The sequence below is a fragment of the Eutrigla gurnardus genome, assembly GCF_963514095.1.
Source record: "Eutrigla gurnardus genome assembly, chromosome: 3".
Lineage (NCBI taxonomy): Eukaryota > Metazoa > Chordata > Actinopteri > Perciformes > Triglidae > Eutrigla > Eutrigla gurnardus.
Genome location: NC_139917.1, coordinates 31,578,046 through 31,591,253, shown reverse-complemented (window position 1 = coordinate 31,591,253; position 13,208 = coordinate 31,578,046). Strand labels below are relative to the sequence as shown.

At 43.2% G+C, this 13,208-nt stretch overlaps 2 protein-coding genes across 2 annotated transcripts in view; both read left to right on the top strand.

Moving 5' to 3' along the window:
• lcor (ligand dependent nuclear receptor corepressor) overlaps positions 1-4,999 on the top strand; it is a 60,263-nt gene extending 55,264 nt beyond the window's left edge. Inside the window, exon 7 of the mRNA XM_084006070.1 lies at positions 2,406-4,999. Coding sequence (XP_083862196.1) covers positions 2,406-3,552 — 1,147 coding nt within the window. The 3' untranslated portion in view covers positions 3,553-4,999. The remainder of the gene's footprint in view (positions 1-2,405) is intronic.
• Positions 1-13,208, top strand: part of hoga1 (4-hydroxy-2-oxoglutarate aldolase 1) — a 154,630-nt gene that overhangs the window by 92,453 nt on the left and 48,969 nt on the right. The window lies entirely within an intron of this gene.

Genomic DNA, 13,208 nt, shown 5'->3' with positions numbered 1-13,208 from the left:
GCTGACGCTCCACAAAGGAGAGCCCAGCAGATAAACCCAGGCTTTCCTCAGTAGGACTACAAGCTAAATTAGAAACACCACCTAAAGCCCCCCAGGACGCGAACTCTGTCTTCCGCCTGAGGGCCCCCAGACGCCTCAGAGGCCTGGAGCCTCACCGGGAGTCTCTAATGATCGGGTCATGTAATATTAACTACAGGAGGAGGCGGAGTCTGTAGTTCCACCCCCACTAACAACACCAACTCATCTTTGATAGTCAGACGATCCCAGAAGGATACTGGCCTTTACATGGAAATCATCCTCGGATCACGTTTGTGTGAAAAACCTGAAGAAGAATGTTTTGGGCTGAGATGCCCCACAATCTTCTAAATGCTGTTTCAGAGTATTTTACTGAATCGGAGAAAAAATCCACTGCTGAACATACACATTTAACTAAACTAAATATGAGCTGCCGCACAAAACGGCCTTCCCGTCTGCGTCTGCAGACTCTCCTGGTTTTTTCTGGGGGGACGTCGATCACACACTGGGATGCCGAATCAGTCTTCCAGTCCATCTCTTCATTGGGAATCCCTGCTCTGATGCGTGTTTTCTGCCTTGGCGAGTCCTCAGATCCACCATCACTGTCTGGCGCCGCCTCCCTGATGACTGTACGCTCGCTGTAACAGAACGCTCCATTAAGAGCGTAGACTCCAAAGCCTCTCGTTAACCTCGTCTGTGGTGCGAGCCAGGGACCGCCCGCTGTGGTAATCCGTCTCCGAGCCCCCGCTGAGGACTCCCCTCATCGCAGGCAGTCGCACTGCAGATCACCAGACGTCGTCTCCGAGTGATACAGTATCTCCCCCCGCACCACCACCACCAACCCCCCAGTGCCATCCGCTGACTTGACAGGCTATTTCCTATTATTATGAACCTAAGGGAACATTTTGTTTACTCCCGCCGTTGCCATAGTTAGTTACTTAGCAGCAGGAGCATTGACTGCAGCCGCTCAATTGGAGGCACTTTGCATGAAAGTGAACGTCTCAGCGGCAGATATGGTTTTCAGAAATTGGAAACATTGAAATGCGAGATGCTTGCGGACATCGTGCTCATTTATCCGACATTTCAATAAAGTAAATAATCGCATTTCACAATAAAGATTACTCACATAATATACATAAGTGGAATTAAGTAACATCCTTTGGTTCCTTGAAAGGTATATAAAGGCTATATAAATTCCATTTATTATTAGAATTCCCATTCCCAGATTACTGTTTTTATTTAATTTGAATCAACTGAATTAAATATGTATTTTTAAGCACTTAAAAACTAAGTAGAAGTCAAGATGATTGAATTTAAGTTATTTCTTTTATTTGTTTGTTTCTATGACTTCTGAAGGGCCTACTTGAATGGAATAATTTATTCTTTTTTTTATCTTTTATTTCCCCATTCGGCTAAATCTCAACTTTCCAAAAACCTTTGTTTGGTCTAAGTGGGATAAAACCATTATGATTGGCTCTCGCCTTAACTTCCTCCTTAACTTTGCTTTTTTTGTTTTGATTTAGTTTTTTTTGTAAAAGAGAAAAGTGCTATATAAAACATATGTATTATTATTAAATCTCTCTGCTAAACTTCAAAACATTCACACAATGCTATTCTAACACAAAAAGAAGTAGCGGTCAATAACTTGAAGTACGTATAAACCAAAGTTAGAGCTTTCCAATGCTGTCTGAATTGTGCATATATGCATAATGTGCTTAAGTAACATAAACAACATTTGTTGAGATTTAATTACGAGTTCAAAGATTAAAGCATAATTAGTAACATTCTCTTGCTGCTTCGGTTTGAATGCAGATACACTCGCTTCAAACAAATTGATGTTAAATAACGCCGGGCTGAGAGGAACAAGTTGTTTGCAAGAGAAGAGACTGTCTGTGTATGAAAATGACAGCTTTATGTATTTAACGGATAGACAGTACTGTAGTTTTATTTACAGACGTTATCTACTGCTGAGATTTCTGCCACCACTCTGAAACAGGGAATATGGACATAATTGTATTTGTACTGCTTAAAACATAAGAATAATTTATTTCAAAACTCAAATATGTCTTTCCAGAAACAGCAACCCTGTATTTGATGATCTACAGACCTCCCGTTTTTATTTATTTCATTTTTTTTAAATCAAGGATTATAAAATAGATGTAGATATTGAAGGCTGTTGACAGCGAGATCTGTGGTGCATCTCAAAATGTTGCTTCTGGTTTGGTTTCATGAATGTAATGTGTGCGTGGTTTTGTTTTGGCGGTTGATTTGGGAGATTCTGGGCTACAGAGTTTAATCTTAGATCACAAATTGCAGTATGCATCAAACCCTAGATTAGTGTTTTCTTCTAACGAGGTACTGTTCCTAAATTGTCCTCTTTCTGTCTCCAGGCATTCTATCAAAGTGGAACACACCCCGCCAGAAGTGGACGAGGACGGCCTGCTGCAGAGAAGCTTGCAGGGCGGACTGAGGGAGAACCTCACCAACTCCAACTCCTTCAAGCCGCCATTGGCCCGCTCGCTGCGCATCAAGGAAGAGCTCCTCAGCCAGAAGCACCGCCTCCTGAGCCAACCTGCTGCTCTTTCATTGGCTAATCTAGAGTCAGCCGGCTTGCTCAATCATGTGCAGTCTTACCCTGTGCTTGGCCAGAAGGGCTCTTCCTCTTTCTGGGGGAGCAAGGCCCACCTGGAAAGCCTGATGAAGCTAAAGCATGCCAGTGGTGCTCTGAGCGGGGCCCTCAGTGACCTCAAAGACCTGCCTACATTCCTGGAGAATCACCACAACCACCACGGAGCCTTCTCCTTCAAAAATACCCTCCAGCATCACCACCACAATCAGGTCTCCAAGGCCCAACACCACCACAACGAGGGCAAGAGGGACCAGGGCCACTCACCGCCCGTCGACCTAAAGATCCCCCAAGTTCGGGGCATGGATCTCTCCTGGGACTCCCATGCTTCCGAGCTGTACAGCTATGGCGCCATGGGGGTTGGTGGCGGTGGCCACGGGGAGAACATCCTTAGCCGGAAGCTGAGAGCCATCCTGCCAAAGCAGAACCGCCGGGGAGGAAGCCTTGGGAGTCTGCTGGACGGAGCGTCCGACTACTGGAGCTCTGAGCTGGATCACTCTAGTTCCGGGCCAGCGTACTCTACCTCGGACGTGGAAGGGGACCCAAACTCCAAGCAGCCGAGGAAGAAGAGGGGCCGGTATCGCCAGTACAACACAGAGATCCTGGAGGAGGCCATAACGGTGGTGATGAGCGGCAAGATGAGTGTGTCCAAGGCTCAGAACATGTACGGGATCCCGCACAGCACCCTGGAGTACAAGGTCAAGGAGCGCATGGGAACCTTGAAGAACCCCCCAAAGAAGAAGCTCAAGCTGATGATGAAGATGGAGGCAGGAGGCCAGGATTTTCCTCTTGCAGAGTCAGAGAACATGCCCACCTCAACCCTGCGAGACGACGGCCCGCCATTGGCAGCTGCCGAGCTCCAGGACGATGTAAAAGAAGAGATTGATGAAAATTTCAACCCAATCGACTAAACGACTTACACATGTAAACCTCAGTCAATGACTTAAGTAAATTGAAAAACGGATGGGGCTTTATTTGTGCCAATTTACTTTGCAGTATCTGGGTGAGCACAAACGCAGGGATAATATGAGGAGGATTCTTAAAACAAACTGGAGATAAACAACTAATCGGATGGTTTTTAAACAAGCATTTGTTTAGCTTTTTATATCCAGGGGCTTAACAAATGCAGCTAAAGACATTCGTTAAATGACAATTCATGAAATTCCCATAAGCATGCTGATAATCCCCAGCCCCAAAAAAACCCCAATGCCCCTCTTTTCTTGAACTTGAAACACTGAACCATTGCTGCTTATGATTGCAGTTTGGGCTTTGGACCATTCCAATTTGGGGAAACAATGAAGGGGAAGATTGAAAATTAACTCCTTTAAAAACAAAGAAAAACTGACAAATTAGTCCCTTTATTGCTCCCCTCTCTCATGGAGTACGAGCTGAAAATTGGTAAGTGAACTGTCTTTTACATTTGAAGCCAACTCGAAGGTTTAATCATACCATTGGTATTCCTCACCAGGGTTCTGAATCAAAGCCCACTCTCTTATTGCCAGGTAGCCATGACGCTTTAACTGCAAAACCTTTTCTTTCCTCCTTAAGACATTCTGCTAATCTCCGTGCGGACGAAAGCAACATTGACCCGTCCTTTTTGAATGAGAAAAGACACACAAGTCATTCAGGGATGCATGTTTGTGAGTTTACTACTGACTTCTATAATCGACTTTTTTCCTCTATCTTTATCTTTTCATTTGATTTTTTTTGCTTTCTTTTGCACTACACTTTGGGTCTGGCGCTTACAGACCAGGTTACCTCGGCATTGTTGCCCTTGCATCGTGCACTTATTATGGTCTGTCTCTGAAGCCCAGTCGCAACCTTGTAACGGGTCGGAGGTGCACATCGCCCGATGTACGCTGATCCATCATCAGATCCTAGGAAGCTCTCAAACCCTCTCTTTTTGTTGTTTTTTTTGCCAAGTTGAGGGGTAATCTGATTGTGGATCAGCTGTTGTTAAGGCGGAATGCTACCTCATGGACCTCTATCAGTGTCTCACTGCTGATCCTGGAATGCCAGAGCCGCCTTCAGGGTTGCCCTCCTAACGGTGACCGAAGGCAGCTCCTCCCCTTCATGGCGATCTTTACTGGACGAAGGCCTTTTTAGGATCAGGATGTGAAACTCTGCTGCTATCCAGTTGATTATCTAGATGCTGTACAACGCTTTAGCTAGCCTAAGCTAATGAGTTCTAGCTAGTCTTAGATAACGACAACTCATTGCTGATGTTTTCTTTCCTATCTTTTTTTCTGTTTCGTTTGTTTTTAAATCAAACTAAGCGGCTTAGCTGACGAGTTGTAAAAGAAATTATTCTCCCTCAAAACCTCAAAGACAGTTTTAACAGCAGTTTACTACAACAATGTGCATTTATAGAGGGGGTGTTCATTTTGGGATGGTGGGTGGGCAATATGCAGTGGGGAGGGGTAGTTGATAGAAGCGAGGGAAAAGCAGATTTAATATATTATAAATTATTGTGACTGATGATGTAAAAGCCAATCCGTGATTCTGGATGATTTCTTTTCTCCTCGTTTTTTAAACTCAGGGTAACTGAGAGTGATGATGTGGGTTTTCAAATATGGTCATTTCCTGTTGGACCTATTAGCAGACAGACAGGAGGGCATGACACGCCTCTCACTAATGCTTCGTCTCGAGGCTGCCACGCGAGTAAATATGGCACTGCCATAGAAGATAGACCTGCTAACGAATCATGACAAAGAACAGCAAACACTGATGCTGGGTTTGGGGATCGAACTCACGCCGCTTAGCTTCTAAAAATAGCACTTTTCAAAAAGTAAGCAAAAACTCAAGAGAGAAGGAAAGCGGTTTGAGGTTACGCATGTAGTGTCGCATCACTTCCTTCGTTGGAGGAAGTGAAGCAGGAAGCGATCAGGAGGGAAGATAAAAAGCTTTAGTGTGTGAAGACTTTCAGAAAGCTGCAGCTTGGACCCAAACTACTCTTTTTGTTTTCCTCTCAATTACCTCCACGATTGAAAAAAAAGAAAGAAAAAAGACAAAAAACAGGAAAAAAATGGTTGACAGTTTGAACAAGTTTTGTGTAGTGTTGTCTTGTTGGTTTTTTTCTCCCTCCCCCTCGCCCATGAAGCACCAGGGATAGAAATAAACCACCATCACGTTTTACCAGGCGGGGAAAGAAAAAATCCCTCACAGGACACAGGAAAGAAATAATATGCTCTCTTTTTTGGGGTATTTTCAATCCGTAAAAAAAAGAGACGATAAGAATCTTTTCGGTCGTCATGTTTTTGTGCTCTGTGGTAAATGTTGCTCTTCGCTCCGAACACTGCCTGGTGCTCACCCAGTCTGTGAGAACTGTACCTCTCTGGTCACATGACATGATGATGATTCTTCACTCTTTTTTGGAAATTGTACATTTTATTTATTTGATTTGTCTTTTTTGGGGGGGATTATTCTCATAAAAATGGCATGCACCACTTCCTTTTGGCTGACTTTGGGATCGAATTGTGTTGAGAGGATTTCAACACGATTTATCTCACAATCTAATTAGAATTAGACCAATTAACTTCCTGTTGCATACAATCTTTCCTCGTGGTTATTGGTGATCCACTTTAAGCTTTGTAGCTCCCTCGGCCTGATTGGCAGGTGTGCGTGGCCAACGGGACGCGACGGCAGTACTGGATTTCCTGGATTTCCAGGCGTCCATCAGGCGTCTTCATGCATGAAATGCGTCAAACACTTTGACAATGCCGAGCATTTGAAGTGTCTAAAAGGTTGTTGTGCACGTTGAGTCTGACCCAGCGAAGGACAATGCACTGATCCGGTAAAAAAAAAAATGTGCCCCTTTTCCTAACACATAAACGCCTCATGTTATGCATGTAAAGCATGGATTTCTGCTAATATATGTAAAAGAAACTGTTATTGGCACTTAATGCACAGGTTTGCATGGATAAACTCCGAAAGCACTTAGACCGAATTCCCCTGGGAGGGGCGATTCCTCAACGGCCAAACTATTACTACTACTGTGTAATTTATATGAATCTAAAACAAAACCTCTACACTTCACCAAATTCTTTAGCTGCAAATTTGCCAATGCTCAAAATTTGGGTAAAAAAAGTCCCATTTTTGTCAGTCTGCTCTTATCTACTGAGGTGCATGCCATTTAAAGGTATATTTATTTAATTTGAGTTTTCTTGTTTTTTTTTCTTCTTGTTTATAGTCATGTGGTTAACGGCTCCCCCTGTCCGAAAAAGTCCTCCTCCTTGCAACTGAGTCTCACCGCTGTTTTTAAAGAAACCTCATATTATATTATATACTAAAGAGAACGATATACATATAATGTATATGTATACATATATATATTATATATATGTACATATATATAACAAATACTCACATAATGAATGTAGTGAACTGAAACTAACATCTCAAACTTACAAAGACCAAGAACAGTCATCTGCAAAAAACAAAGATTTTTTTTATTTATTATTATTTGATTTTTAAACAGACTGTTTTTTTTTTTTATTCATTTGCTTTTAGTTTCACTTTAAGCTGCTTGCATTGGAAATGCAGTTGTTTTCTGACGCGGGCGTGTGACGGTAGCCTTCAGTACTGTAAATGTCTCAGGATCGAGCCAACGGGATGGGGGGCAGCAATATTTGTCAGTCGGAAAAAAAAGGCGCAGACTCAACTACCTGTACTAGATGTAATTTATAGACATCTATATATAAACTATATGTCATCTTGGTCAGCAGAGACCAAGTGCTATACCTCAATCTCAGAATAATGACTCCTTTCTGTGCCTCGTACTTGTATGTATACCTTTACCTGGGAGCCTGGCGAAGGGATAGCCGATACTCTGGGAAAAATAGTATCCTCCACCGTTTTCTTTATCATCTGTTCTTATGTTTTGCCTCCCTCTTACGTAGGGAGGAGCGAGACGCTTCAAGTGTCTGACTGACCAATATTTGCCACCCTACCTCTTTTCAGGTATTTCAGGCAACAAAACCTTACAGGAGTATATAACGAGTCACTGATTGAGGACTATACAGCTATTCTGGTTCTTAGCAGTGGATGGGGGGGTTTGGTATCGGAAGGCTGCAAACCTCATTTCTTCCTCTAAAAAGTCGAAACATTTTGGGATTCAGTTGTCTGGTTTCACCCTGGAGGCGATACGTCGGCTGGCCCCACCCTGGTCTGAGAAAGGACGAGGGGTTTTTGTTCACTGAGGGTTTTTTCTTGTGTCTTTCTTTTATGGTTTACTGTATGGTTTTAGGTGTAATTTAACTCCAGGTTGAAACTTGACAGGGTTTTTTTCTTTTTAAATTATTTCTCACACCCAGAATAAATCAGAGACCCAGAGGGGAGATTGGGGGACAGGTGGACAAGTTAACCTTCCTTTATCTGCTGTCTTGTAAAAGAAAATATATCTAAACTCTTTTACAATGCATTCCAAAAAAAATGTACCTTTACACGATGAAATGAAAAAAAGCTATATACTTATGAATATATTATAGGTATTTATTTCACTGTTCTTGCATCATCAGGTAAGCCGATCGGTTTCTCTTTTGTTTTGTTTTTTCGGGTTGTGTTTTATTTTGATTTGATTTTTTTTTCTTCCGAGTGAAAGACTGTCATACACCTGATAAAAAAAGAAGAAAACAAATGTCAAACAGCAACTACTGTAACCTCACTTCGTAGACGCAAAATGACGCGCCATTTTGTTTCAGGATGGCGATGTCATGCTGCGGGCTACCAAGAAAGAAAAAGACCCACAATGTATATGAATGCCATGCTCCTCTCTGCCGAGAGGTTTCTTCTGTTTCTTGTCCTGTCGCGCTGCATACATTGGTTGTCATTTATACCTCAGGTCCGACCACTTCAAAGCAGCTGATTGTACATTAGAAACACACACAAAGAAGAATCAGGATTTTTAGTACGGCTCCTTTCCAGATTTTTAGACGTAAAAACCGACAGGAAGCAGTTTTGGAATAACTGTCGCTTCTTCTCGTTCGTACTGTTGTTATTCTGATGGCATTTTTCAGTTTTTTCCTCTTTCATTTATCTTATTTAAAAAAAAAGAAAGAAGACAATTCTGTGAGAAGCCAGGTTTCTGTGAATACAGCGCTGTTTTCTCTCTCTAGCACATACAGCCGTGGAAGAGCAGAACGCACACATAAGAGACATGACGCACCTACAGCAACACACACACACACACACACACACACACACACACACACACACTCCCTCCTCATCAGGTAGCCACACTTTGTGTGGGTGGGTTATATGTATAATTATGAAGCCGGGAGTCTGCGTTTCTCTTTTAGAAGCAGGTGGGTGTGTTTCGTCCACAGCCTGCAGAACATCAGCCCGACCGGCTGATTTTGATCTGGGACTCTGCAGGCAACGGCCTCTGTGAAATCACTTTGTTTGGTTTGTTGCTTTCAACAAAGACAGCAAATCCTCCCTTCAGTTGTTGTGATCTACGTGACCAGCCTGTGATGTTGTGTGCATTCCTGCAGTTATTTTGTTGTCATTTCACTTTTAACCTTTGAACCTGCCTCATGTGTTGTTGCTGCTGCTGCTGTTAGTGTAGAGGGAAATAAAAAACAACACACACATGTGATGTTTAGTCAGACAAAGCACAATCATTTGACTATAATGGTAATGTCGCTACCGTTTAAAACAACACAGGAAAGTGAATTTAGAAGTGTTAAAATGAGCATGTGTTTCCTGTGAAGGAAAGGCAGCCACGTCCTTTTGATGCTACATTGTTTATGTTATATGGAATCTGTTTAAAGGGACATTTTCTTTAGTTTGAAGTATGGAATCGCATATTTTTGCTGTGATCAAACAGGAAAAAAACTACAATTACAGTAAAAGGTACAAAATGGGTGCAGGAATGCAAAGAAACGTCACCAGAAGCTAAATATCTTCATGGACTCAAGTTGTGTTTTTTGACAAATTGTGCGGGAATAATTCTAAATCCCCGCCTGACAAACTGTATATTCAGGAAAGCTGTTTTTTTTCTTCTTCTTGCAACAAGATCTATCTTACTTTTGAGTGCAGCTTTAGAAGATAATAATCAGCACATCAGCTGACAGTTACAATTTACCTCGCGTGCCACGCTGTTGTATTTCCCCCCGGACATCCTTCGAAGCGGCACTAACGGATCTGTTAAAACGTGCATCTCCCACGTCGTGAAGTGTGATGCCAAGTGCTGTAAATGTCAAAGTATTTGCGGAGATGCTCAGCGGCCGTCTGGCTCTGAAAGTAGAGCTAAGTAGGAATCTTAAAGGCCAGACACGCCTCTGGAATGATGCTCATCTGCAGCAATCAACACAACAGACACCTTCACTCTGTCCCGGAAACATCCGCCAAACAAGAAACGCAAATTCTACAAGTCTGAAAATATCTGACTGCAAAGTTAAAAAGGTGATGGTTTGAGTCCGTTCGTCAAACAAAACCGTTTCTACAAAACCGCATGCTTTGAAAATGAACGCGTCTACAGCAGGTTTGAAATATTTTTTAACGGGGCGAAAAGATCAAGTTCCTGCCCCGGCTCATTCATCGACTACATGAACCCCCACTTCGTACTCTCATTCAATCCGACGGTGGCGCCGGGAATACGTGATTATATATATTTGTTCTTCAATCAGTGGAATCAAGAGTGCCTTCTGAAGTCTCTAATCACAATCTAAAATGTAATTGTTTAAGGGTCGGTTTTCTTAATCACGCGTGCTCTAAACCACCCGAGTGAAATCACGGAACAACGTCCTCCCGTTGAACGCCAAACCTTCACGTGAGATTCAGGTCAAATTAGTCTTAAATTATGTTGCACTGTGAAAAGTCTCGCAGCAGACATTTTCTCACACTGGCTGCTTCTCGCCTCCGACGAGCCCGCGGTGCTGGCGAGCGTCTCACCCCTCCGCCTCGTCAGAAAGCCTTACAGATGGCAGTCAGATAGACGTGGCAGTCTGAGGAGGTGGATGCGAGTGCGAGGATGAAATCTAAGTGAAGTACGGCAAGAATAAATACCGCTGAAGGTCGCCATCCCCACCCCCACGCCACGGTTAAACAACAGGCTTTTGATGGAATGATGCTGAAATTCACTTCGCAAAATGAACGTTGCCTCGGCGCACGGCGTCTACGATTAAAAAAAAAAAGTCTGAAACTCCACTCAGAGAGAAGGGGGTTATTAGAGATGAAATATCAGACGTGATAAAAAGCACTAACAACCACGGCTGTGTGAAGGAAGTCTGGTCAGAACGCTCTGTGATAGACCTCATTGCATTTCATGAGGTGCCCTTGTGTGTTGCCATGACAATCCTGCAGCATTATTCCCATGTGGAGGTGTGTCTGGCCCTTCAGAGCCACCTACATGGACCAGCTGGTCTCCGTTGCTCTGAACTCAAATCCGGCTCTGCAAACAGTGGTTGGTCTCCGTCACGGGGGGGAGATACTGATCTTGTTGCAAAAAAAAAGAAAAACCCATTTTTGATTCTTCAGGTTTTGTCCAACGTCTGTTTGTTTCAAAGGAAATGTATGATTATACGAAATATTTGCCCAACACTGGCGGACAAACACTGTTATCCTCTTGTCAGGTCCTCGTTCCCTTTGTTGTATACTTCTAGCAAGACTCTCTTTGTCTCGCTTTGCCTCCCTGCGAGAGCATCCAAGAGCTTGGACTTGGTCCTTCTGCTTGCTCGTCTCGGTTCTTTCTGCTACCTCACTCTGCCGATTGGGATCTTTTCAGGTGCAAACCGCTTCAAGAGTCAATCAGTTTATTTGAAAGCTAAATCATAGTCTGCCATTGCCAGTAAAGTACCGCTACAAGCATTTCCGTGCATTTCTAGACCTTATAAACTTTTGAGGTCAGGCCGAAATGGTTCGAAAGGGTTTTTGATGAAAGTTGAATCGATGATTTGTCAGGCCCTTCCGCTGGTGGTCCTCAACAAGAGTATCCTCTGATTGTTTGTTGGCCTTAGCAATCTCCTTTTCCGGTGATTCCTCCCAGACGTGTGTGAGATCTTGATTGTCCTGTCACTCAAAAAAAAAATTCTGGAGATGCACCAATAGTGAAAGTCATGAACCCCTTCCTTCCTCTCCCTTTAACCTTGGTGCCCTTCCTGTCGTCATCCTCTCAGCATGGCTGGGCAGCGGAGCGTGAGCACCTTGGGGCTGACAGGCCCTCGTTTATCCCAGGAGAGATGGGGTGTTCCCAGGCAGCCCCAGGTCCTTACCTCCCATCAGGCCGTTTTTCATAAACCTCTTGGGATTGTCAGCACGACCCAGAGTCCTCTGAACGCGGTCTCCCCTTGCTTTTCTTTTATATTTTCACAGAGGCTTTGCCACAAGGAACTTGCAGATTTAAATTTTTTGTAAAGACAGGGCTTGAGGTTGTTTCAGCAACAAGGGGGGAGGGTTTCATTAACATCTGCAATATTGAGAACCGTTTCTTGAAGAAGAAAACAAACACACAAACACGGCACATAGACACAGTGTATGTTTCAGCCTCAGTGAAGATTTCATGAACTCTCTCCACTAGAGAGTCAATATTTGTAAGGTTTGGACGTTAATGTTGTATGATGTCTCTGATCTAGTTTTGATGTATCAGGTTCACAGGCTCGGGATTGACTTTTAGTTTCTGTGTTCAAAAACAGGAAAAACAAGAAGAAGAAAAAAGGCTAATGAGAGGAGGTTGTGATTTGTTGGAATCTGCCAGTGCATTGTGATCCTCTTGTAGCTTCCTTTTTGCAGTCTTTCGAGTTATGACGTCTTCTACACTTGAACTTTGGTGTCTTTGACGACCGCGTACCTCCTCCGTTACCCATCAGTTGTGAAGTCCACACTACATGCAGATAACTACGCCAGCTGGTGTATTTATAGTCGAGCCGAGGAGCAACGCTGGCTTGCGGCCGCAATCGATAGTCAGGACAGACAGACCGGCATTCGACGGGCGTATATGGGAGTTTGGTCCTCAGCCAGGAAGTTTGGCAGTACAGAAGATTAAATGGCATGCAGACGATCCCCGATGCCAAAACAGAAAATATTCAGAAAAGCTCTTTTATGGAACACCTTGAACTCACCTGGTGGAAGTTGACTCACGAAAGCCAGAACAACATCACTTATAATAAGGGTCTTTGAAAGGCCTTTTTATTGTTGTTTTTGACTGACTCTGTACATTATTTTCAGCCAAATACTTTTTCAGTGCTTTATAAAACAGCAAGGATTGTAAATATGACTAACTCTTGGCAGGGGAGGCTCATGCAGTGCTCACTCAACGGTCCACCTCGTTAGTCCTTTGGAGATCTAACCTACAAGACTTGGGACGGTTGCCTTCCCGAATGTCAAAATTAAGGAAAGCTGCTCGTAGAAACAAAAACAAACAAACAAAAAAAAAAGACCAGAGCTTTGACTGAACCTGCATTCGGGAAAGTAACGCTAAGTTTTTGTTCTTTCTTTCAGTCTTTGATAATGTTTTCCATCTCGGTGTTTCTTTGTGCGCAAAAATGTAAAGAAGAAGAAGAAAAAAAATTACAACACAGAATACCTCAGAAAAGAAATCCATGTAATCTTGATGACCTCCACATATAGT